General features: G+C 50.7%; 1 protein-coding gene and 1 long non-coding RNA gene across 4 annotated transcripts in view; one reads left to right on the forward strand and one right to left on the reverse strand.

Moving 5' to 3' along the window:
• Positions 1-1,474: 1,474 nt before the first annotated feature.
• The window catches only part of Slit1 (slit guidance ligand 1), a 149,452-nt gene continuing 124,810 nt past the window's right edge, over positions 1,475-26,116 (reverse strand). For 2 of the 3 annotated variants that reach the window (XM_030250829.1, XM_030250830.1), the window contains exons 27-38: positions 20,316-20,479; positions 18,441-18,565; positions 18,053-18,150; positions 14,653-14,792; positions 14,452-14,545; positions 11,969-12,106; positions 10,011-10,239; positions 7,963-8,093; positions 6,977-7,131; positions 5,738-6,026; positions 5,140-5,351; positions 1,475-4,340 (exon numbers count right to left, since the gene is read on the reverse strand). In XM_030250829.1, coding sequence (XP_030106689.1) covers positions 4,102-4,340; positions 5,140-5,351; positions 5,738-6,026; positions 6,977-7,131; positions 7,963-8,093; positions 10,011-10,239; positions 11,969-12,106; positions 14,452-14,545; positions 14,653-14,792; positions 18,053-18,150; positions 18,441-18,565; positions 20,316-20,479 — 2,014 coding nt within the window. In that variant the 3' untranslated portion in view covers positions 1,475-4,101. The remainder of the gene's footprint in view (positions 4,341-5,139; positions 5,352-5,737; positions 6,027-6,976; positions 7,132-7,962; positions 8,094-10,010; positions 10,240-11,968; positions 12,107-14,451; positions 14,546-14,652; positions 14,793-18,052; positions 18,151-18,440; positions 18,566-20,315; positions 20,480-26,116) is intronic. The other variant, NM_015748.3, reaches the window with a different exon arrangement.
• Positions 7,632-16,733, forward strand: Gm52407. Its single transcript, XR_003952938.1, has 2 exons — positions 7,632-7,784; positions 14,197-16,733. It is a non-coding gene; the product is annotated as a predicted gene, 52407 (long non-coding RNA).

Raw genomic sequence — 26,116 nt, forward strand, 5'->3', positions numbered from 1 at the left:
TGGACGGGGCAGGAAAGGTGGATGTGCAACCTGAAGGGAGGGGACAAGCCAGCCAGCCAAGTGCTGTCCACTTCTGTGACCCCAGCAGGAATGTGACAGAAAACAAACCTCGCACTTGCCAGAACGACTTCTGCGATCTGACTTGTTGGATCTGCTGGAAGTGAGTCTGTTCAAAGTCATGGTTGACCCAGGAGACCCATGGGGAACCAATCCTGGATATTCACGGAATTGATAGTGACTGTCCAGCAACCCCGGGGTTTGCTTTAACGATGAAGTTGTAAATTTCCAATCTACAGATGTGTTTATTTAACCCAGGATTTTTTTTTTCTAGACAGGATTTCTCTGTATAGCTCTGGCTGTCCTGGAACTCACTTTGTAGACCAGGCTGGCCTTGAACTCAGAAATCCTCCTGCCTCTGCCTCCCGAGTGCTGGGACTAAAGGTGTGCGCCACCACACCCAACTTAACCCAGGATTTAAAAAAATAGTTTAAAACTATAAGTTTTTCACTCAAAAAATTGGGGTCTCTAGTTTTGTTGTGGGGGGGTGTTTTATTTTTGGTTTGTTTTTGGTTTCTGGTGTTTTGTTTGAAGCTAAGAAATTTAGGTCATGGTGAAAACCAGCTGGTACAAATAGACTGGAAAATGTTCTTCATGTGCCGTAGTCTCCAGCGGTGACTGTTTCCACTTGCCCCTGTTGGTACCTACTGCTTTAATCTGATGTGGCAATAGAAATGATGGGCCAAGTTGCGCTGACCACTGGCTTACCTCTCCCCCATACACTTGAGCCTGTGACCTACAGGGTTTCACTTGCTCTCCTCTACCATGCTCTCCAGCATGCCCTTCCTCTCCAAATTCTCAGCTATTGTGAAGGCACCAGAGTTACCATTCCCGTGCCCTTTCAAGGTGGTCATGTGCTCTTAGAATGGAGCCTTTTGACATCACTACATCCCTATGTGAGATCAGTTCATGGCTCTGGCCTCAATGGAGGAGGGCTTGGCACATCCTTCCTTTGGTGACCTATGGGGGGCGGGTCCCTGTCTTAGAAACTTAGATCCTGTTACTCATGTCATTTCCTATGTGCAGTGTTCTGGTCTGGTGTATGGGCTCCCTTTACTGGCCTGGACACACGCCCCTTCTAGGATTGATTATCTGAGAATACATGCTGCTTTCTACGGCCGCTTGGATGCTCCAAGACCCTTGGAGTCTGGTTAAATGTGTGAGTGGCTCTGTAGGCAAATGCTGAAAATATTAGTGTGACTTAAACACTTGGCAGGAAATGAGAGTAAGCCTCCCCAGTTTGTCACACACCCCTCTCCTTCCTGATGAACAAGCCTTGCCACATCAAGGTTGGCAAACATCCCAGCAGGCTGTGATGACTGTGGTCAGTGTGGTAACCCAGGGCCTTCCCACCCTGGGAAGGTCAATGCTGGTAGCAGCAGGCTCGTTTTGATGAAGAAAGAGACCAGGCAGAAAGTCCATGAATCAATGTCATGTTCACATGGAAGACAGCAGACAATACTGACATATCCTAAAACAATACTTCTGGGGAAAGGACAGGTGCAGCTCCCTCAGGGACTGTTTGAAGCCAGTTTCTAAGAGTTGACTCAAACGACTACAGAAACCCCAAACAAAAGGTCACAACCACAGAGCATCTGAAAATCAAAACAAGACACTGGAGGTTGACTTTAACATATAAAAATACTATAACAAAATGAAATACAAATATATATTAGAATCTGTAAGTATTCTGTATAAAGAGATACTTTCACGGTTAGGCTAACAGCAGGCAAAGAGAAAACAAAGATGTCCTTTCCCATTCCTTAGCATCGCCACAGGGCCCTGAGCAGTGCTGCTCACGTAACCAGCTCCTTGAGGGCTTGCCCTGCTGGGTCTCTGCTGTGCACGTCTAATGGAAATAGCCAGTGATGACCACAAAGCAAACTGAAGATCTTTACCAAAGGGGAACAGAACATGGAGATGGTTTCTCAAAGGACTGGTCTCAGAGTCACCCTCTTACCTGACCTTACAAGTCTGAGTGTGAGCAGGTGATGGGAGCCGTAGACCGGGCCCTTGGCTGGCAAGGTACTGAATAAGTCAAAGGTAAAGTTGAGCCTGGGGCTCATGGCTCTCTGAGAACCATCGAGTCAGCCTCTCAAGCTGCCATCTCAAGGCCTTGGGGGAAAGGTGACATCACCTGCCAGTCCATGCCTCTCATGCCCAGGGACCGGCTTCTCCCGGCCAATAGGGAGCGATGGTGTCTGGGGAAGGAAACTTGCACAGAGCTAAGGAGGCCAGAACACCTTTATTTCTAGAAAGAGACGTCATGCTACGTGTCTGAGCTATTCTGCCCTCTGCAGCCTGGTTCAGCTGTTTGCCAGGGTACCACAGTGACCTGGAAGCTTGGAGTAAGAGTAAGATGCTGTGCAGAGTTGTTTAAAGCCTTAGAGGTTTGGGCCTCTGTCCTCTTAGAGAGCTATGGGTCTGTGCACTGTGGCCCTAACTCAGGGCCATAAGAAAATGGGAGTCCTAGCCCTTGGCAAAATGTATACCCAGTCATGACAATTAACCAGTTGATCAGGGCTGGGCTCTCTTTCCAACCCAGAGTCTCCCTGGCCTGAGAGCCATTGTGATAGGAGATGCCAAGTTCTCAAGTCACAGGAGGCTAATGCCTTCATCAGCACCAGAGGCTCCTCTCTGTGTCCACATAGGCAGTGATAGGTATAGGGCCACCCTCTGAACATGACACTCCCAGATGGGAGCAGCCTTGAACGGGGGGCATGCTCACACCTACAGCCCACAAAGACACCCCCACTCCACCCCCACACCCAGACCGGGGCTACAGCCTCTCCGGGAGAAGTGAGAAGGTATGATGACCCTTTTTTCCTTCAGAGGATGCAAACCTCATCTTTCTATACTTCATCCTGCATGGAAGAGAAGCTTTTGTGTCCTTTTCTCTGGTGGCTTCAGCCTTCACTGCAAACCCCCAGAGTGAGTTGCTGCAGCCCCCTGGGCCTTCCTGGGTACTCCATGGTTCTCAGCCATTCGTTTCACATGGGGGCTGCACACCCACAGAACCCACTCCAGGCTAGGTACATAAATACCTGCTAATGAACTTAATGGAAACGGATCTCCTATAACGCCTCAGGCCTCCCTTCCTGAGACCACAGTGGCAGTGTCTCCGCGGTTCCTATCTACCTTCTTGCTTCACAGCTGCAGACCTAAGGCCTGCAATGAGCAGAGCCACATGCAGGGACTCAGCATCTGTATCATCTGGTCTCTTCCTATATGGCCTCAGTACAATGCTCCAAACCAGGCCTTCATTTTAGAAGGTCTTGGCCTTGCCCAGCTCCCCCTCATACCCAACCCCTCCTCTGCCAGAGGCACCAGCAGCCTTGGGCTGGGAAACCTGGGTCCGATGCTCCTTTTGTGGCCAGTGATGTCTATTCAGCTGGAGCCAAGAACCTCTGCCCTCTTGGTAGGTACTGCCACATCAAGCACAAGACCCCACCCACCCACCCACCATAGGAGCTACAGTCATCCTATACTTCAGGATTCAGAGGCCTGGCCTATGCAAACCCCACCCAACCCAGCTTTCACAAACTATGGGGGCAATGGGCCACATGACTTGAAGGAGGAGCAGACCCTTCTCCATGAGAGGAGGTCTTACCCTGGAGAGTGGCCTGGTGCCAGTAGACATGGTTGCAGAAACCAGGCCAGCACCTCCTGGATGTGGTTGTCCTTAGAGGAGCCAGAGGCTACTAGGGCATAAACTGTTTCAGGCCAGCCAGGGTTGCAGGGCAAAGGAGAAGCAAGTGGAGACAGGGTTTAGCCCCCATTTTAGTTCCAGGTAGCAGGCAGAGGAGTGCCACCATCCTGCCACCGTTTGTGGCCTGACCTCACACACACATTCATTCAACAAATATTTATTAAGCGCCTATCTGTGCAAGGCACTTTGAGAGAGGGCATGGCAGCCCGGGCCTTGCTCCTCTGCCCCGGCAGTGCAGTCCGCTGGGAAGGCAGCTCAGTGACCCCGTGCCCACCAGGATCCAGGCGCTATCCTGGTGATGCCCGCCCCAGCCCGGCTAGTGTGCCACCCGCACATTATGCGCACTGGGCACAGCCACACTTGGTGGGCTTCTCCACCTCCTCAGCAAACGAAGTCCCATCGCTGCACTCGAAGGTGAGCTTCCTCCGCTTCAGCCGCAGGCCCTGGCAGCAGCCCTGGCCCGGGCACGCGCCCCGGCATTCCACCCACGACAGCGGGCGTGTGGTCTGGCAGATGGCATAGCCCCTCTGGACCCGGTGAAAGTCCCGGACAGGGTCCCCCCGGCACTCGGACTCTGGATGGGACAAACACCAAGACACAGCCTCAGGGCACACCATGGGAAGCGGGAGGGGGGCAGGGCAGCATCCGAAGAGGGCTCCTCTGGGAGGGCTCTCTCATCCCTCTGTCCTCCCCCGCTCTGCATGCACCTGTGCTCTGCTTCCTCCCGGGGCCACAGTGTAATTGGGGAAGGAGGAAGCAGCTAGCTGCCCAGGCCCTCCAGGCCAGGATTACTGCCAAATGAGGTGACTCCCACTGTGCAGATGTGCAAGAGCTGAGGCCGGGAGGTAACAGTATCGGGGAAGTATTCCTCTACGGAGAGGGTGACCCTCTGACCCTATGGTACCCAAGGCTGAATCTCTCCTGCTTCCCTCTTCTCAGCCTCTGCAGTCTGGAGCCTAACCAAAGCATCTTGGCGAAAGAGTCCAGAGAAAGCCTGGGAAGAAATCCCTCATCTTTCATTCTGCTACACCCAGGTCCAACACTGATAGGCCAAGATGCTGAAACCTGGCCAGGAGCTGTTACTGGGCATACCTGGATGATCTCTTCCTAGAGAGACCTCAGCCAAGAAGGGCAGGGCCCTGGACAAGGGAACTGCAAGGCAGGCTGGGCTCAGGAGAGAGGAAAGGTGAAGCTCTGTTCCTAGAGGGCAGGGGCCCTAAAAGCCCGGTGGTCCCGTAAGTACCAGAGGGGAGAGAGAAAAGGCGGATGAGGATGGGAAGGCTTGCTGGGGTTCAGGGTGATAACATGAAGCTGCTACAGCAGAATGGTGGGGAGGGACCCTGCAGAGGGCAGTCAGGAGGGGGCTCCCTGACCTTGCTCACACAGCTCGCCTGAAAAGCCTGGGCTGCACACACAGTGTGCCCCTTTGGTGGCAGAGGCCTGGCAGTGACCATGCAGGCACTGCAAGCCCCCACAGGGCTCTGCCACAGCCCCGACCTGGTTGCACAGAGCCCCCGAGTACCCATCCTGGCACTGGCAGCTGTAGGCAAGAGCGTCGAGCGGCACGCATTTCCCATGGACACACCTGGAAGGGACAGAGGAGAGAGCTGTGAGGCCAGGCTAGCCCAGAGGAGGTCCCGCCCCTTCTGACCTTGCACTTGATTCTATTCCCAAGGTTTAAAGGAATGAGGCAAAATGTGACTCTATGCTTGTCCTTTTCTAGCTGATAAGAGCTTAAAGCCTGGTGGTGGTAGTAGTAGTAGTAGTAGTAGTAGTAGTAGTAGTAGTAGTAATAAATATTGTTATTATTATTCATTATAAGCAATTATTAATAGTAATATCAGGACACATGCTTCAATTTGAAGATTTAAAGATATGGCTGGCAAGGCAGTGCTTGCCATAAGTAAGTGGGGCTTGCAGAAAAAGGACAGATGGTGAGGGGATGGCTCTCTTGGTCCATCCCGGGCTTACTTGTGGCCATGGCAGGGGCCATCCACTGGCTGGTCACAGTGCAGGCCCCCCCAGCCAGCCTCACAGTGGCACACAGGCCCTGGGGTGGCGTTGGGCTGGCAAATGCCATGTAGACAGTAGAGTTTGCGGCACGGCTCACAGCCTGGCACCACGCCTGGCTTCATCTGTGTCTTGGTGAAGTCCTGCAGTTCATTGTTGATGTACAGGTTCCGGATGCAACCGTGGAAGCTGGTACCATTGAGGATCTGCCACAGGCGGAAGGCAGCTGAGTTCACGTCCACAGGCATCCCTGAGGTGACAAGAAGAAATAGTAGGCTAAGTTGGGACTAGGACATGACTGTTGGGCAGCTCTGCAGTCCCTTCTTGTCCTTTGAGTTCTATGCTATCTCTGTGGAGACCCTTTGCCACCCTGGAGTACCAGACTCCTTTCCAAGAAGACATGGAAAGTCTACTTCCTCTGTGACGAGAGCTGGGAGCAAGGCCAGGCATGGCCAGATGAGCCATAAGACTCTTGGATGCCTATTCCCCATGCCCTGCTATCTCTATCCCTGGGACTCCTTCCTTCCAACCGAAACAAAAAACTCCTGTGCAAAGCACTTTGCCACCTGCTTTCATGCTAGTGGCTTCACAGCAACCCCACGGCCGAAGTTGCCGGTCCCTAACTGGCATGCTTAGCAGCTCATCTGAAAAAAACTCAATTGTTAGGAACAGAGTTGGGATCCCAGAGGGGACCTGGAACTCCCTAGGCTGAGACAACATGAGAATGACTGCAGGTGGTGAACAGGGCTTTCCTGGCCTGCAGCATCTACAAGTCCACTGGGGAGTCTCCAGATACTGTAGGGACTCTGTGCTGAGTATCTTGCAGTGTTTCTGGCCCTTGAGGGTCCAAGACTAGAAACAGACCCCAGACATAAGAAATTCCTTCTGGGCCAGAGCCAAGAAGGGTACCTGTGGTATGGAAGACAGTTGGGAATGACTGATCTCCCCACCCTACGCCTGTTGACCATCTTTCTTGGTTAGTCTAGGCTGGCCAGAATACAGCTAGACCCCAGTCAAGGCAGCAGAATCTACCAAAGTCACCATTCAGTAGGACTACCTTACCCTTTGGCATCTCCCTGGCTCTGACACCAGCTCTCCTGGTCAGCCTCTGACCACAAAGGGCTGGAGGTCCCTGCCTAGGGATGCTATCACCACAGCTCAGTGGAGAGGCTTGGCAAGGGATGTACGGCAGGTCCTCACCTCCCACATAGAGGGGGGCCTCGCTGTTGAGGGTGTAGTGCTTGCCAAAGTTGTCCATGGTCATGGGGCTGCCGCCATCGATGGAGAGGTTCACCATCTGGTCGAAGGTGACCAGCTCAACGGTGTGGAACTGCCCATCGTTGATCGTCTCAGCGCTGGAAGGAGATAGGAGAGGGGTACCCACCCCAGGGACGGGGCCTCAGGAAAACCCTAGCTAAGCACATCTCAGAAGGATCATCAACCCAGTCACTACTTCCCAAGGAGACAAATCTTCAGGAAGAAAACCTATGGGACTAAGTGTACTATGATCTGATGCCTCCTCCTTACTGCCTGTACTGGCTAGTTTTGTGTCAACTTGACACAGCTGGAGTTATCACAGAGAAAGGAGCTTCAGTTGAGGAAATGCCTCAATGAGATCCAACTGTAAGGCATTTTCTCAATTAGTGATCAAGAGGGAAAGGCCCCTTGTGGGTGGTGCCATCTCTGGGCTGGTAGTCTTGGGTTCTATAAGAGAGCAGGCTGAGCACAGGGGAGGCAAGCCAGTAAGGAACATTCTTCCATGGCCTCTGCATCAGCTCCTGCTTTCTGACCTGCTTGAGTTCCAGTCCTGACTTCCTTGGTGATGAACAGCAAGCAGTATGGAAGTGTAAGCCGAATAAACCCTTTCCTCCCCAACTTGCTTCTTGGTCATGGTGTTTTTGCAGGAATAGAAACCCTGACTAAGACACTGTCCCTTCCTGAGGCCCCCGGAGGGCTGAGACATTTGGAGAGAGCTTCTTCTCCAGTGAGTGGCTGCCTCTGAGGTGAGGTAAGGTGGGGAAAGATGGGTGCTGAGGAACCTCAGCTCCAAGTGGGCTAGACTCAGGAAACCAAGTGGCCTTTCTTCTTAGTCAGCCAAGTTTCTACAGTTCTAACAACCTCTTGGCTCAGGAGCCCCACCCTGGCATGCCCTAATGAGGAAAGCTGACAGCCTGAGAAATTCTTACCTGTAGATAGCAGAGCTGGGGTAGCTGCCTGGGTCATAACTAACACGGACATGGCCCTGGTACAGCTCAACTGCAATGTGGTCATTGTCCCCATTATATAGGAGAATCCCATTGTCCTCTGCTGTGGAGACCTGGGAAACAAAGGCACGTTCTCTCCCATGCCACCCCTCACAGAGACAGCACAGTTAGGTCAGTGAACAGAGGGGACTCAAGGTTGAAAGGGTGATGTCATATGAAAACCATCCCTCCCCCTCTCTTCCTCTGTCTGACCAGCCTCCCAGAGACCCCTTCTTCAGGGTGGCTGACCTAGGCCAGCAGTCCCAGGCTAACTTGTCATTCACCATAGTCTGACCAGCACTAGGCAGCAAAGCAGACAGGCTGGCTGGAGCCTGGACAGCATTTGCCCAAGAACAGGTAAAAGACCAGTTGCCCAGTGGAAAAGAGGCAGTGCATAGCCACCACAATGTGTAATGTGGGAGCACCCTGTGGTCCTCGAGGAACTGCCTACAAAGGGAGAGGACCTTAGAGGACGCATGCATGGGAAAGTTCTCCCTGCTAGAGTTGTTCAAGTTGGGAAACAGGGACTGTGGTTGGTTGAAGATTCAGGTATTTGTCCGGGAGGTCCCTGTGGCTATAGGAAAGACAACTGCTTCCTTCTCCTTAGCTTCCCTTCCCTGCATTCTTCTGGTAAATATCCTGATTGCCTGGTCTGTTGGGTGGGCCCGTAGACCAATGCTAGACAAGGCACACTAGCTCATTTCCTTGGACTCAGTGATTGGTCAAGATTCAAATAGATCTGCAACAAAAACCTGGCCAATCAGAGAGCTTCCCCTGAGACCACTGGATATTGAATTAGAGTTCAGGCAAAGAAAAGTCTCTTACTAGGTGACAATGAGTCCTCCTGAAGATGTTAAAATAGCCTGAGCTATGACTGGGGCCAGGGCTGGGGCCAGGTGTGTTTTGCCTTGCTGAGAGGATAGGCTACCTGCTCTCTTGCTGAGGACAGTGGGAGAGAAGAGAACTGAGCTTGTCTGAGAAGTTGGGCAAGAGAGGGACTGAAGAGAGGGAGATGTGATTGGGTGTTTGTGGCCAAGAATGAAATTTGAGGCAGAGGGGTGGAGAGTTTACACTGTCTACTGGGTGAAATGTCGTGAAATCTGTTCCCCTCTTCCTCTAGGACATATTCAGCAAAACAGCCAGATTTTCATCATTTGTTGAAGTAGAACCTGAGTTCTCCCCCCTGTACTGGCTAGTTTTGTGTCAACTTGACACAGCTGGAGTTATCACAGAGAAAGGAGCTTCAGTTGAGGAAATGCCTCCATGAGATCCAACTGTAAGGCATTTCCTCAATTAGTGATCAAGGGGGGAAAGGCCCCTTGTGGGTGGGACCATCTCTGGGCTGGTAGTCTTGGGTTCTATAAGAGAGCAGGCTGAGCAAGCCAGGAGAAGCAAGCCAGTAAAGAACATCCCTCCATGGCCTCTGCATCAGCTCCTGCTTCCTGACCTGCTTGAGTTCCAGTCCTGACTTCCTTTGGTGATGAACAGCAGTATGGAAGTGTAAGCCAAATAAACCCTTTCCTCCCTAACTTGCTTCTTGGTCATGATGTTTGCACAGGAATAGAAACCCTGACTAAGACACCCCCTCAAGATGATGACGTTCTGAGATGATACTGAACGTACAAAACGGGCATTTAAGGGACCCCAAAACTATTGGCTAAAGATAGGCCTAGAATTCCCTCTGGCAACATGGAACAATCCTGTCTGTGGTGCTGGAGGCCAGAGCTGAGCAGAAGGGATGGTAGAAGCCTGTGGTCAAGACCTGTGACAGGTTTTCTGGATCCTGTCACTCTCCACAGTTGTCCCAGAGATGACTCAGAAACCTTTCCGGGTCATTCTTCAGGCAGATCCATCCTAATCCCTGGATCACAGCAACTCACAATGGGGCCCTTGGGGTTCCTGTGGGCAGGGCTGTACCCTGACAGTCTGACTTGAACAGGGGTGCCCTGCACCCTGACTGCCTGTGAATGACCAGGTCTCAAAGCACACACCTGAAGAGTGATGTTGGCCCGAGGCCAGTTCTGCAGGTCAGTGAACTGCAGATAAGTGTCCCGGTCCACAAAGTTGACACTGAGCAATTTCTCACATTCAGGGCCACCAAAGCCTGGTAGGCACTGGCATACGGGCCGGCTTCCCTGGTCTACGCAGTTGGCTCCATTCTGGCACTCCGTCCCCTCACAGGAGCTCCTGGGGGCAGGTGGGATCTCACAGAGCTGTCCACTGAGAGGAAAAGACCCAGGTCAGAGAGGGCAGAACCGAATGAGGCAGCAGGAATCTGTTCTCCAAGTGCAGTTCAGAAATTCACTAACCACCCCAGGAAAATGGGCCATTAAAGTGACAGCAGATGGCTTTTGTGAATGTTGTTGTCCAAAGGAGCTGAGTCAGGAGGACCCCCTGGTGTAACAGCTGCAGTACCACCCAGGCACTTCCCAGAAAAGGAAGCCCTGCCTGAGCCACTTTTTAACATGATCTCAGACGGCTGGCGTGCACATTGAAACTGAAGATGCACTCCCTCCTCCTGCCAACAACTCCAAAAGGCAGCTTTTACAATGCAGACGAGAAAAATCTGACTTAAAGCATTGATGGTAGTGGGATCCTGAATTACAGGAATCAGAAATAAAGAGGGCGCATTACTACCAAATTGACAGAAATAAAAACAATTAACTGGGGGTGTGGCTGGAAGGTAGAGCATTTGGTTAGTGCACACAACAAGTGAAATTAAGAAATCTGTTCCAGGGGACTGGAGAAATGGCTCAGTGGCTAAAAGCATGTGTTGCTCTTGCAGAGGACCTGAGTTCAGTTCCCAGCACCCAGCTCACAACCGCCTACACCTTCAGTTCTAGGGACTTCTGACCTCTGTGGCCACTGCGTGCGTGCGTGCGATGCACACAAACCTGCAGGCAGACACTTGCACACGTAAATAAAATAAACTTTAAAAAATAAATTCTACTGAAAATATTATTTAAAAGAATTAAAATTAGGAAGTAATTTCGAAATGAAGTATGAGGGGCTAAAGGGATGGCTCAGTGGTTCAGAGCACTGGATGCTCTTCCAGAGGACCCAGGCTGGATTCTCAGCACACACAAGGTGGCTCACGATCACCTGTAACTCCAGTCCCAGGGGATCTAACACCCCTCCGGCCTCTGAGAGCACATACTTGGTACATAGACTCAGTTGCAGGCAAAACGTCCATACATATAAAATAATAATGAAAAACAATGTTTCAAAATAAGTGTGAAACTTGTTCTTTAAAGACCACACACACACACACAAAGATGAAAGAAGCTATAGTATTCTTCATATAGTATATGAAGAGAGAGTTCAGACTCGAGGATGGGGAAATCGGGAAATCTGGTATTGCTTTGTTAAAATGCCACTGCTCCCTGAACTGCTCTGTAGAGTCAATAGCACTCCTACCAAAACCCCGGATTACTACTTTTATTCAAAAAATTGACTAGCTAACCCCATAATTCATATAAATTCAATGGACCTTGAATAGGCAAAACAACCTTGAAATACAAACCAGGAAAGCTTACAGTTTGCCATTTAAAAACTCACCATGAGACTACAGTAATAAAGATTGTATGCTGCTCTCATAATCATGGTCATACAGAACCCTTACACTGACAAGAAAGCCACAGCATTTTCACAAGAAAACCAAGACAATTAAATAGGATTGGGCAGGGGGCAGAGTCGTTTCAACACACAGTGCTGGGGCAAACTCCTTCCTCACGGACCCCACCCACCAGCCCTTCAACAAGCAGGTTTGGAGCCCTGGTTGTTTAACTCTCCCAAGTTCTTTTGCAGAGTTGAGCCTGGTTGAGCCACACCTAAAACTCTAGCACTCAGATCTCAGAATGGGACTGTCGCTCACCCAAGCCCCAGAGGGGTCCTTGTCAGTCCCACCCGAGGCAGGGGAGTTGCTCACGGTGTGGCTAGAGGGTCTCACCTGTAGCCCTCAACACAGAGGCAGGCGTAGCTGTTGACTTCATCCACACACTGGGCCCCGTTCTGACACTTGTGGTCCTTGCAGTCATCCTGATTTTCGCTGCAGTTGTCACCCGTGTAACCTAGCATGCACTCACACCTATGGTGGACAGGGAGAGGATCAGCCGACATTCATCCTAGCGCTCAGTGGCCAGGACCATGCAGCCTGGACGTGTGACAGAGAGCCTCTGCAGTCTTTTCTATTATGAGCAAACAGCTGTATGGATGTGGGGGCACCTGGGCTGGGAGAGAGACGCCTGGCAGCAGGAAGTGGGAATCTTGTCTTGGATGCATACCGTCACTACCAGCTACACATCTAAGATCAGCCTCTGGCCTGTTCTTGATTCGCCTTGCTACATTGTCTCCTAGGACTCACCCACAGCACACAACCTCACATCACAGATTTGGCTCTTCCTCTGTATTCAGCTTCTACAGCTCTGCTGGACCGAGATTCCCACCCATCAGTAAGATCCACCCTCAATGAGGACCTCGACCCAGACCAACCCCAAACTTCCTGGCTCTCACTGAGCCTAAAGTCTACCCCTAAACCCATTCAGGCTAACCCTCTGGCTAACTATAAAGCACACATCCGAGCCGGGCATGGTGGCGCACGCCTTTAATCCCAGCACTTGGGAGGCAGAGGCAGGTGGATTTCTGAGTTCGAGGGCAGCCTGGTCTACAAAGTGAGTTCCAGGACAGCCAGGGCTATACAGAGAAACCCTGTCTCAAAACAAACAAACAAACAAACAAAAACCAAACAAACAAACAAAAACCCCAATAAAATAAAATAAAGCACACATCCTCTACCTGCTTCTCACCTCTAGAACACCTGCCCACCCCACCTCTTCACACCAAGTCCACCCCAGTAGGACACAACCCTGCCTTTACTCCCGTTAATTCTAGAACACCTTCGCTCTCTCCCTGAGTGGTTCAGCCAGACCAATTCCTCCTCTTTCCCGGAAAGCGTTCAGGAAATAATCTAGACCTCACTAACTCCAACCCCCAGGTAAGCAGGCTGTCTCTTCCAAACCCATTCTCATTCCAAACCCAGTTCTCACTCCAAACCCAGCGTTTTTTAGGCTGAAAGAAGTATCGCTCAGCCCAATATACATATGCATGCGTACAGAACCAGTCTCATATTACAGTGTTTGTCCCAACCACATAAAACAGCACACTGCTCTCCAATATTTTCTGTTTTCTCTTTTAATGTTAATTTTGACCTACCCAATTGATCACCACCCACACATGTCCTGAGTTTCAACATGAAAGAATGCTGTGGTAATCAAGTCACTCCACTCCACTCCTGTTCACTCTCTTATTCAAGGTCCTCCTACCAAATGCTCACTGGGTCCAGCACAATGCCAGGCACAGCTGGGTATCCCTCTCTTCCATCCTTCCACCAACACAGGGAATTAAGAGTATAGGTATCACACAGCCTGGTGGGCTCTACCTGGGCCCAGAGCTGAACGTTCAGCCCATCTTCTAGCCAGTGTCCCACCCCTCCCTGGTTAGTCCTGCCACCCCACTCCTATCCCTGTGACTTACTAAGGTGTACTTTACCCCTCTCGCTTTCACAGAGGTCTTGTTGCAGTCTAGTGCCAATGAATAGCTGGGCCCCAACAGCCTGCTGATACCGCTGGCTACACAGCAGGCCTCTTTCCAGTCTCTGCCCATGGCCTTAGCCCCAGTCCTAGCTTAGGAAGCCCTACCCTGACAACTCTTGGCTGACTTCACAAGTGGGAGGGGGGCTGGTCTAGGAATGAAACCGTATTTAAGGGAGTGACATTTTCAAAAGCCCATGGGACCTCCATGCTGCAGTTTCCAGGTGACAAGCACATCTATAGAATCCACTTAATACTCTGGGGCTGGACAGGTGTTGGAATTTGGAGCTCTGTGGCCACAAGTAGTCCGTAGACTGCTTATGGAAGTTGAGGCAGCCTAGTAAACAAGTCCACACTCTACCCATATCCACCCTTTGAAGACAGGCAAGAGTGAGCATTCTCCCATCAGCCTTTCTTTCAAGTAAGGTTTTTGTTCCGGAAGGACTCTTGAGTTTTGTGAGCTTTGTGAATTTTGTGAATGGGGTGAGAGGTTGTGGGGTCAGGCATGAATGGCTGTGGGTGGAATGTGGCTGTCCAGCTCAGTGCTAAGTACCTTCCAATGAAGCACCTTCTCTTTTACCTTCACCAGCACCTCAAGAGGATGCTACAGCCGCACCCAGTTCACAATGAGAAAAACGGGCTTCATCCAGCCATCGTCTGCTCAGAGCCAAGCTGCGGCAAATCTCAATCCCAGGACTGCATGACCAGAGCTGTGCCAACAGCCACCCTGTGATAGCTCTCAGGAATCCAGAATGCCAAGACCACACCCACCAACAGATGAGGGGTAGGAAGAAGAGAGGAGGCCAAGACTAGACTGGGGTCCCTGGCAGTGGGCGGCACTGACCTGGGCCCATCCGGGGTGCCAACACATTGGGCCTCATGCTGACACGGGTTCATATCCGGGGAGCAGAAGTCCACCAGCTGCTCACAGGCCCTTCCTAGGGGAAGAAGGAGCAAGAGGCAAGGGATGCCGAGCTCCATGGAGCCCACGCAGACACTGGCATGCCTGCAGGATTGGGGATGCCCTGGACTCTGCAGTGCTTACCTGTGTACTGCAGGGGGCACTGACATGTGTAATTCCCCACGCCATCTACACAGACACCCCCGTTGACACAGGCATGCTTAACACAGTCATCTGTGTCCACTCCACAGGTCGGCCCTTCAAAGCCGGAGGGACAGGAGCACCTGCGGTAGGGGGCAGAGAATGGAGAGGAGCTGGGAAAACCTGTGGCCATTGGCCAGAGTCCTTATTCCACACCAATGGTTGGAGCTCTTCTCTAGACCAGGCCCTTGCCAGAGGGCAAACAGATTAAAGGGTGACAAGACCAGCCCTGTCCTCAAGGAACCCTCTGGCTTGCAGTCTGGTGTTGGAGACCAAGTGAAAAGAGTGAAGTACAATCACGATGGTGGAGGCTCTGAAGCCAGGCATGGGAGAAGAACACCCAACTCCTCCTCACCAAGGCATAGTCAGGCAGACTTCCTGGCAAAGGTGATGGGTTAGCCTCAGCAAGAGTCCCAACAGGGGAGGGGAGGCAGTGGGCACCGAGGGATGGGTGAAGTCTGAAGTGAGAAGGTAGGCCCTGCTCAGCTACACAGCTCACGTCCTTGAGGACACAGACTTCAGGGACAGAGAAAGAACAGAGCTGGGCTGAGCCATCTCTGGGCTGTAGAAGGTTCTTGAGGTTGGTGATTTACAAACCAGGGTAGTCATTAGCTTAGGACATGTGATTTTTCCCGGGGGTCAGAGGGAGAGGGCTGGGGGGCTTCCGCCCAGCTTTCCAAACGCCTATAAAACTCCTCAAACATCACCATGAGTTGGAGACAGATAGCAGGGTAGCTGCCCTCTCCTGTCATGCTTAGGTGGCACTCTGCCTAAGCAGGAGGTGGGGCTGTGTCTCCAGGTGCCAAGGAAGGCAGCAAGCAGACAATTAAAAATAACTGGCAGGAGACTCGGGGAACTGAGCCTCTAACCGAACTGAAATACTGCTGCCACCTGCTCACTCTGGAGATTCTTGTCCTATAAACTGTAAGGGTTTCCAATAGCTGAGTGCCAGGTCTATGATGAATCCACTAACCCCGACAGTGGATCTGTGTGAACAGACCTTCCCAGAATAAAATAGACATGCAAAGAAAACAGCAGGGCAGCTGCCCTCTCCTGTCGTGCTCAGACCATCTGGGGACACATGGGCCCACTGGCAAAGAATACAGACACACCCCCACAAAGGAGTCCAGTATCAGCACACATTACCTTACAGGTAATAACTGTGAAATGTATAGCAGTTACATTGTTTTGTGTGTTATCAGTCATCTTACTGATAAGTGAGACACAAGAAACTATTTCTTTGTAATTGTATTTATTTGTTTGGTTTTGTGTGCATGTCTGTATATGGACCGGATACATGCCTGGTTCCCTTGGAGGCAAGGAAAGAGCATCCGGTTCCCTGAGACTGGAGTTATAGATGGTTGGGAGTCACCATGTGGGTGGTGGGACTCAAACCCAGGTCCTCTGAAGAGCAGCCAGTGCTCTTACCCACCGAGCCATCTCTCCATGCTCCAAAGTAATTTTTTTCCAAAGTAATTTTAATAAAATAAAATTTGTGAGATCGGATCTCCCTATGTAGCTAGCTTAAGCAGGCTTCAAATTCACAATCCTTCTGCCTCAGACTCCTGCATCCTAGGATTACCTATGTGTACCACCAAACCCAGCCAAAAGAAACTTCTAATTAGGAGCTTAGGGTGACAAGAAATGAGGAGGGACATTAAACTTGAGCCCTTAAACTCTCGCTGGTGACAGAGGCTCCTGGTGTACAGTCACTTCATTGCTACGGAGGGGGTTGCAGGTGACATTTTGAAAAGGCAGGCAAAGTGCGGTATCAGAAGCTGTGATCTAAGCACTGGGATGCCAAAGGGAGGCAGAATTGAGAACTCCAGGGCAGCCTCGGCTACACAATAAACCCTGTCTCAAAAAAAAAAAAAAAAATGAATAAATAACAAAGTGGCACCCCCATGGCTATCCTCACAGTTTCCACAGGAGGGTGGGGATCGTGTGCTTAATCTCGTTGTTTTACTTTAAAATGGCAATAATATTTATCATATCTATGAGACTGTCTCTTTTGCATGAAAAAATAAACTTACAGTAAAAAAAATGTAGCTGTTGGTCTAAGAAAATTTGTGCAGATGGCATTTACATCTTTTCTGGAGGGCAATGCAAGTAAAAAGGTCTGAAGGTTATGCCACAGCCGCCTTTTGCAGTTTGATTTTAAGCTAGGGTGACAGGATATTTATACAGAAAGTCCCTACTGGCAAAATCTAAACGCATTAGGGAGGTGGAAAGGAGGTCTCCCCTCCTACCTGGTGCTATAGGCTGCCCGGTTGCTGGATATGTAGGGCCACCCCACCTGTCCCCTCTGCCCTGAAGGGGCATCCCAGCCCTGAGTAGGAGCTGAGGAATGGACCAGGCGGGAAGCTTAGCCTGAGCTGCTGCCTGCCCCTGAGGAGGGCCTGCCTATTGTAAGGATGCGTTTCCAAGGCAACTCGGGAGGAGAGGCACTTAGCGCGCTTTATTTTTTACATCTGGTAATTTGGGTCTGCAGAGGTAGGTTTGGCCATTTCCGCTCGTAGATTCAACATCATTTTCTGAAGAGCCAATTTGTTCAGTAGGCAATTTATCTCCAGCAACTAAGTACTGTGTTCCTCAGAAAAGCTCTGGGAGGCCAGGGCTGGGGGCTGGGGCTTCCTGGGGAAAGCAGACGCGCGCGCGTGTGTGTGTGTGTGTGTGTGTGTGTGTGTGTGTGTGTGTGTGTGTGTGTGTGTGTGGTGTGTGTGTGTGTGTGTGTGTGTGTGTGTGTGTGTAAAACATCTGCTCTGGAGGGGTTCAGATACACTATGTGGGGAGCACAGCTGTGCTCAGAGCATGGGAAAATACGGTGGGATTCCTCCCTACAGTGGCCAGTCAGTGAGAGTTGTGTGAAGGTAGAACCCCAGAAGGGGTGACCAGAATGTGGCTTCGCTTTTGGTCATCTCAGCTATAACACAGGGCTGGCTAAGGCCTGCTTGGGTCCTGGCATAACCTCTAGAGACTTGATCGGCTTAAAGTGGAGGCTCAGGAGGGTGTGTGGAAATTTAAAAGAGTCTTAGATGTCCCCAACCATTTCCTGCCACTACCATGGCGTATATTCTTGGCTATAGGTTGCCAGCATGCAGAGAGACACTCCTGGCACCTTCACCAGGAGGCAGCCCCACCCAAGCCCCAGCTCCCTGTCCTGTGAACCTGTACTGTCTGGTGCCTGCTGTCCTTCAGGGCTTCCAGGTGAGAGGAGCCTTAAAGAACCGCTGACGATAATTTGGAGCACAGGTCTGTTCCAGCCTCATCTCCAGCACGAGGAGACTTGGACGCTGGGCCCAGCAGCGGTCCCCAACCCCATCTCAGGCTCCAGGGAACTCACGTGAAGCCAGCATCCTCGCCCTCCTGGGCATGGCAGGTCCCCCCATTTCCACATGGGTTGCTGGAACAGCCGTCCAGAGACACCTCACAGTGTCGGCCCTGGAGGAAAAGTTAGCGGTGAGGACTCCAGGGAGAGCCTAGGGGGTTAGCATGATCTAAGACAGAGCCTTCAGCAGCTCTGCTTGTCTGCCACGGGGCTGCCTGCTCCCTCTTTCCTTCACCCATCCACCCAATCACCAATATGACCATCTGTCTACAGGTTGGTTCGCCGGTGATAGGTCCACTCACACATCTGTTCTGAGGCAGGGAGGAAAACAACAGACCCAGCCGTGCCAGGGATGCCTCGCAGCAGAGAGAACTCTGTCCCTCCAGCTGCAGCCTCCACTCACCTTGTAGCCACTGGGGCAGGTACACCTGTATACCTCAAGAGGGTCATTGTGGCAGGTGCCCTGGTTCTGGCATGGGCTGGACAAGCAGGGATCACACTTGGCCTGAACTGCCAGGCTGGGGGGACCTGTGGAAGCAGGGAGAACATTAGCAGAGGAAGGGCACGTGTGTAGGCATGAGGCACTACCCTGAGAGGTCCGGTCCTATGGAGGCATACCCTCCCAGGAGACATGCCTCACTGCCAGTCTGTGACGGTTGTGCTATATCTCCCAGCCCAGTCCAGCTTTCCAGCTGCAGAGCCCACTTTACTAAAGGGTCACTGGAAGCCCCTGACTCACATACAGCTGTGAGAACCGTATGAACAGGTAGGCAGGGCTCAGAAGGTGGAAACTGTACACAGTGGTAGGGTCACCCTAAGAGGCAGAGAGTAGCAAAACCATGACTGTTCACTGTCCCTGATTCTGCCTTTCACACCCTCAGAAGCAGACACTCCAGCCTGCAGCCTGCTCAGCAGAGAGGGCACTGTGAGCCCGGGCTTGGCTCTGCAGGGAGCCTATAGGGGGGTGGATCTACATGCCTTGAGGTTCTTTCTCTTGGAGTCTAAAGAGAAGAGAATCTTCTGTTACCTCTAAGCTACACAGGCTCTCCTCCAGACCTCAATCACTGGCGAGAATAGGGTAGCCTAGCAGCAATGGTACCTGGGTGCCAACCATGAGGGACACAAACGTTTTGTAAGAATGAATAGGAAAACCTGGCCACTCAACTCAGGCTCCCTGCTGAAGGCTCCTTCTAGAAGAGGTAACATATCAGTAACATATCAAGACATGCGCTTGAGTGGGAAAGCAAAAACAAAACCAAGACAAAACAAAAAAAAAATGTTTTCCACAGGACAGAGGCTGCTGGCGGGATTTCCAGGCACAGATGTGTCGTCGGTTTCTTAGCCCAGTACTGGTACGTGAGTGAACTCAGTGATCATGCATCGGCCCTTCCCTCATGTCTGTGTACCTTTCTGTTGTCATATTTCGGTTTAAAAGTACATAAAAAAAAATACAACTCAGCTCCACTCTGCCAACTAGCAAATGCCATGCACCTATTAGCATAGATCGGCTTGCTCCTAGGAGCTGCCACATTGTGGGCCCTTGGAACTATTACAGCTGTGACAGCTTCCTGCACACAGGGTGGCCTGGGCCACCTCATTAACCTACAGCTGTCAGTTTCATTTCCGATGGCAGTCTCTGAGCTTGCAGAGGGCAAGGGCCATGCCCTGGGGTCCCTAGGGTCCTCCCCTAACTCCCCCTGCAAACAAAGCTGAGCCCAGGCAGCCACTCCGCCACCTGTCTTTGCTTCACAGGGTTCTGTAGGGCCTCGGGGGAGCCTGATCTGCCAACCAGTCTGTCAATCAGTCCCTGAACAAGTATTTGTAGATGCTGGAGGCAGAGATCCTCAGCACGGGCCACCGGTCACACCCTGATTCTCTGTGCTACAAATGTCCAGAAAGCACCAGCTGGTCTCTCAGTCCCACCAGGGACAGAGGGGGCTTCAGCTGTTTGTCCGGCACAGTGCTTACCTTCAGGGAAGTCTGGGTGCCTGTATTGCCAGGAGCCTGGGAGCTTCAAAACTGCTGTTTTGATTTTTCTTACATAACCACAGGGAAGAATCTAAGCCTTCAAGGCCTGGGATTTTCCGCCTAGCTGTTTGTATGTCGGACATCAAGATGGAAGACAGCCATTCTAATCAGAAGAGTCTCAAGTATATCATCTGACTCACCTAGCAGCGGGACCCAAGGACCCGGGAGTTTCTGGAAGACCCCACCGGGGCTAGGCAAATCCTGGGGTCCCTGGCACCCACCACCCCTTCTCTCATGCCCCTGGGCTCACCTTGGCATTCAAACTTCTTGGCAGGTGTGGTGAGTAACAGTTTGCCCTCCATCTCTGGGGGTCCAGCACAGCGGGCAATGCCAGGTTCCTTGTAGCCAGTCTTCACCCAACTGGAGAGCCACCGGAGGCGGCAGTCGCAGTACAGGGGGTTGGCACCAATGGCCCTGGGACAGGCAACAGAGAAAAGCAGGCATTCCAGTTTCGGAAGCTTTTATGTCACTGAGGACGCAGGTCCCAGGTCACCCCCAAGCTCCATTTTAAACCCTTGCTGTGCCTCGTCACGAAGACAGACTTGGGGAGACTGAGTAACCAGCTTAGAGCAAAGGAAGGGGGAGATTTAGGTTCGAAACCATGCTGCCAAGGCCAGAAGCTCTATATTCAAGAGCCTCCACAGGCACTGGGGAGAGGGTAGCCAGCATCTACCCCTGACCAGAAATGGCCTCTGCTTCTGCCGTTACACATCCAGTGCTGTCATTAATCCCACATGCAAGCTTCTTCGTGAAATTTGAAGACGTGGAATTGAGCATCTCGTAGAATATGTAATTTCCCTGGGGCCACACAGCGGCAAAGAGCAGCCTCTGGGTCTAAGCCCTGAACTGCCTGACCTGGCAGCCCATCCACTTTTGTTTTCACTCTCATTTTCAGCTAAGCAAAGACCACGTGCACACACATTCTTACTTGCAAGCCTCGTTCAAACGCCACAGGTTGCTTTGAATGCTAAGTGTCTTGGAAACATGTGAGCAACCGAGCGCGCGCGCACACACACACACACACTTGTTTGTTTATTTACTTATTTATTTTGGTTGGTTTGGCTTTGTTCTTTGGAGAAAGGTTTTCACTATGTAGCCTTGGCTGGCCTGAAACTTGGCTATGTAGAATCTGCCTGCTCCTGCCTCCTGAGCGCAGAGATTAAAATCGGCACTACCTCAGGGTTTTGTTTTGTTTTGTTTTGTTTTGTTTTGTTTTGTTTTGTTTTGTTTTAAAGGACATATTCCAGTGTTACTGCTGGGAATGCAAACTGGTATAACTCTAATTACAGATGTCTTAGATCCAGAAATAGTTTCTGGAAGTTTCTCTCTACAGATGCATATACAGACATGTGAGATGGTGTGGTTTGTCAAAGAAAGCCTGGTGCTCCGGTCTGAATGCTCCTAGAATGCATGTTGAGACTCTTCACCAGGCAAGTGCTGAAAGGTGGCCTTTAAAACAGGTTGCGGTCAGGAGGGCACTGTGCTTACTCCCCCAGAAGTGGGCCAACTGGCAGGAGTGGATGTCTGGTGCCTCATGGCCATGTATCCATGTCATGTGACTTCTCAGTCCTGCCTCTGCCATGTTGTCACACGTGTGCCTGGACTTCCAGTCTGCAGAAGCAGGGTTGAAATAAACTCTTCTCACAGTCATTTTTCCAGTCTGTAGCTGCAGACAAGGAACTCGGACCTGGAAACTGCAGCTGTCCATCATCAAGCAACTGCTTAAACTATGCCATGTTCACAGTAATGCAAGTCTCCTCCACGGAAGGGTACAGGAGGCACAGTTGCCAAACTCCTGTGTGTGGCCTTCTAGCCCTGCCCCACACAGACACATATGGTTTCTATCTACCGTGCATGACATACAAGCAGCTTGCTTTCTTGTCGGCAGACAGCAGGGCTTGGAAACCTTCCAGGTTGGCATATAGGAATCTGCCTCATTTTGCCAAAGTGCTTTGCAGCATCTCTGAGAAGAATAGACACCCTGTGGTTTAATGAGCAGCTTCCCTGTTGTTGGACAGTCCAGCCGTTGAGACAGCTGTGAACACTCTTTTACCCATGGCTTTGAGAAGTGTGAGCCTCCCTCTAGAACAGATGCTTATCAAGGGAACCCAGATGACAAGAATGGATGTCACATGGCTGGGCTGCCCCAGCAGGCTGTGTCAGCTTCCATGGGCCAGCATCCATAGTCAAGCCCTCGCCCTCGCATCTACACCTATCTGAGTACTGCCAGCTGCCCAGCCCTGTACCAATGCTATGGCAAGCTCGGAATCATTCTCCATTCTCAGGAGAGGCATAAAGACAGGATGTGAGTGTAATGGCAAGAAGGGCTAGAGAGTTCTTCCTGTCAATAAACAGATCTGCGCCTGCAGCACCATCAGTATCAACCGATTTTAAAACCCCAAGGTTGTGTGAGGTTAGCAAGAAGGGAGAGGTGTGTTCATCGGGTCACCGGATACCCAGCTGCCCCCCACCTGTTCTGGACTGCAGAGGAAGTGAACCCCAAGACAGGTACAGCCCGGTCGATGTGGCTATGGTTCTGGACAGGAATCTCCCAAAATAGCACAGCTGACGCCATGTGATCTTATAAAACAGGCCGAGCAAGACTTGGACCCCAGCCTACCACAGCTGCTCCCTGCCCGGGTGACCTTGGGCATTCTCCCTTAACATCTCCGGGGCTCACTTTACGATTCAATAAAGAGCCTGCGATCAAGAGGGGAAGAGAGGCAGGCGCTGATAACCCAGAATGGGTGCCGAGGGAATCAGTGCAGCTCGAAGAAGGAGGGCAGGTGCAACCTTGATGTGTATTTAATTTTCTCTCCTCGTGTGCTGACAGCATCCATCCTGGTTAATGGGCCGAGCAAGACACCATCCCCTTCCCACATCAGTACCAGCCCTGACACAGAGGACGGTCGGAGGCAAACTTCAATGTGTAAAAACAGACTTCTTAAGACTACAGGAGGTATATATTACAGTGTATATATTACAGATCTAATGGTCTATTTGAAATACTTACATTTGCCGTATTATTTTTCAAATTACTAAAAAGTACAGTAGATCATAACCATGACATTAAAAAGCTGAACATAGAACTTTAGTGAACTCTAGTGGGTAGAAGTCAACCACGAACAGGGTCTTGATAGAAAAAGTGCTCGAAGCACCTGAGGTCATCTGGAACTTGGGGCCCTTGACGTGACTCAGAGCTTCAAAGACATGCCACAAACATCAACAGAGCCGCACCTGGGATCTCAATGTCCCTTCCCAGTTCATTCCCCAAAACCACAGGGCCGAAGTCTCCTACAAGCCACTCAAGCGTCCTGGCTTATCCCACATGCAGTTATTTGTTTCTGTCCTGAGCAGAGGTCAGCCCCTCACTCACCATTTTAAGCTTCCACTTGCCCAAGGCTGGGTCTTCCCAGTTGAGAACCACCTGTCCCCCCTCTGGTAGTTTCTACCGCTCTCTTTCTCCTGGGAACCATCTTGTCCAACAGAAGCCAATGTGAACCACAACTTATATGTTTTTCTCTTCCTCTCTCTCTCTCTCTCTCTCTCTCTCTCTCTCTCTCTCTCTCTCTGTCTGTCTCTCCCTCCCTCTCCCCTCCCTCCCTTCCTTTTTCCTCTTTTCTCCTCTCTCTCTCTCTCTCTGTCTCTCCCTCCCTCTCCACTCCCTCCCTTCCTTTTTCCTCTTTTCTCCTCTCTCTCTCTCTCTCTCTCTCTCTCTCTCTCTGTTTTTGTTTGTTGTTTTATTTGAGATAGGGTTTCTCTGTATAGCTCTGGCTGTCCTGGAACCCACTCTGTAGACCAGGCTGGCCTCGAACACAGAAATCTACCTGCTTCTGCCTCCTGAGTTCTAGGATTAAAGGCACACTGCACCATGCCTGGCATAACTTACTTATACATTTTAATCAAAAGTTTTAAAAAGAAATAAAATCAGAAGGCTAAGGTAGGAAGACCAGAGATGTCAGGTCAGTCTAGCTATGTAGTATGATCCAGTCTCGGAATATTTACTAATTCGTTAACCTTTTTAAAAAGTAAAGACAACTGAGAGTTTATCCGGAAGTGGAGAATGGGTAGGACCCAGGGAGACATAGCTGGGGAGGGCAGCAGCCAGGCTCTCTTCCAGTCCAAAGGACTGTGGGTTGGGAACACACTCTGGCGTCCGGCAAGATTATAAATAGCCCCGTGTTGTTGGTCATTAGTATAACTCGGGCGCACTGAAACATTAGCTGTGTGGTCTGCTTATGCCTGCTCTATTAATGGAGCCTAGCCTGAAACAGCCTCTCCTGTCTGCGGTCAGAATAATTCTCAAGCTGTAAAACCCTCTACCTGCCCAACCCATTCATGCGTTTCTATGTGTGTGGAACTGTCTTCATCCCCTGCACCCAGAGGCTGCAAAAGCGGTGCCCTGAAACAGGAGCCATTAATTCCAGAGCTGGACCAGACACTAGCCACCCAAACCACTCGCTGTGTCAGTCAGCATTAACTGAGTCAGGCCTGCCAAGCACACGGGAAGGGCACAAGCCTTCAGCACAAAGGAATGCCGGAAGAAAACTATCATCCATCCTAAAATAGAATCAACTTCAGTTGAGTATATTCCCTTCCAGCCTGCCTGCTTCTCTCCTCCCTTCCTCCCTTCCTTCCTTCCTTCCTTCCTTCCTTCCTTCCTTCCTTCCTTCCTTCCTTCCTTCCCTCCTTCCTACCCTCCCTCCTTCCTATTTCTTCTTACCTCCTTCCTCCCTCCTTCCCTCCTTCCTTCCTTTCGTCCATTGACAAGCTCCCGTTAAGTAGCCTATAACTTGCCATCTTCTCAGTCCTGGGAGCACAGGCATATACATGGCCCCATCAATTTTTATGTTCATATTTGTATCACATTAATTATTCTGCATGTCATTGAATACAGATTACGGTGCCATACAGTCATTAACTACTCACTGTTTTATCATATGGGCGTGGCAAGATGTAATGAATCATTTCTACTGAATTTTCACGCCCACTTCTCAATGAACATTGAGAAATTAAGCTTTCTAGTCTGTAGCAGAATAAAGGCAGCAAAATGCAGGATTGTAGCAATGAAAGGACAGTGTTGGCAAGCTGTGGCACGAGCCATGACAGACACGTAGCCTTTTGGCGTTGGACTGCAGGTTAGACACCTGAGCTGGCATATGTCTTCTGATGGATACATGGGAGATGCTGTAGTTTGTACCCTGGCCTCGCCTCTTCCTTTCTTCCCAACTATCATGGGGTCAAAAACTTCATCATCCACATGTTCCCAACATGATGTGCAACCTTACCACAGGCCCAAAGCAATATAGCTCCCCAACTATGGTCTGAATTCTCTGAGGCTGTGAGGCAAAAATGAAGTTGATTGTCTCAGGTATGTTGCTATGGTAATAGAGAGCTGACTAACATTAGCGGATGGTAGGCTAATGGACAAATGACCTTAACTGATTTCTTATGAAATAGATCTGGCCTCGGGCTTGATAGCACTTTTTCTCCCAAAGACAGCTATAGGATCAAAGTTAGTTATGACAGCTTTAGGTTTGCTCGTTTAGGACATGTGCTGTCTGACCCTGGAAAGGAAAGTGGGGGACAGCGTTGAACTCATTGGCACAGGAAAAGACTTCCTGAACAGAACGCCATTAGTTCAGGCACCAAGATCAACAATTAACAAGTGGGACCTGAAAAGCTTCTCTAAGGCAAACGATACCATCATCCCGACAAAGCGGCAACCCACAGAACGGGAAAAGAATTTCCCCAGCTACACATCTGATAGAGGGCTAATATGCAGAATATAAGAACTAAAACAAACCAACCCAATTAAAAAATGGAGTGCAGCTCTAAACAGAATGCTCAATAGAGGAATTGCAAATGGCTGAGAAACACTTAAAGAAATGTTAAACATCCTGAGTCAGCAGGGAAATGCAAATCAAAACGACCCTGAGATTCCATCTTACACCTGTCAGAGTGGCTGAGATCAATAAAACAACTGACAGCTCATCTTGGCGAGGATGTGGGGCAAGGGGAGCACGGCTGGTGGGAACGCAAACTTGTACA

Source organism: Mus musculus, chromosome 19 (assembly GCF_000001635.26).
Source record: "Mus musculus strain C57BL/6J chromosome 19, GRCm38.p6 C57BL/6J".
NCBI classification, from domain to species: Eukaryota; Metazoa; Chordata; class Mammalia; order Rodentia; family Muridae; genus Mus; species Mus musculus.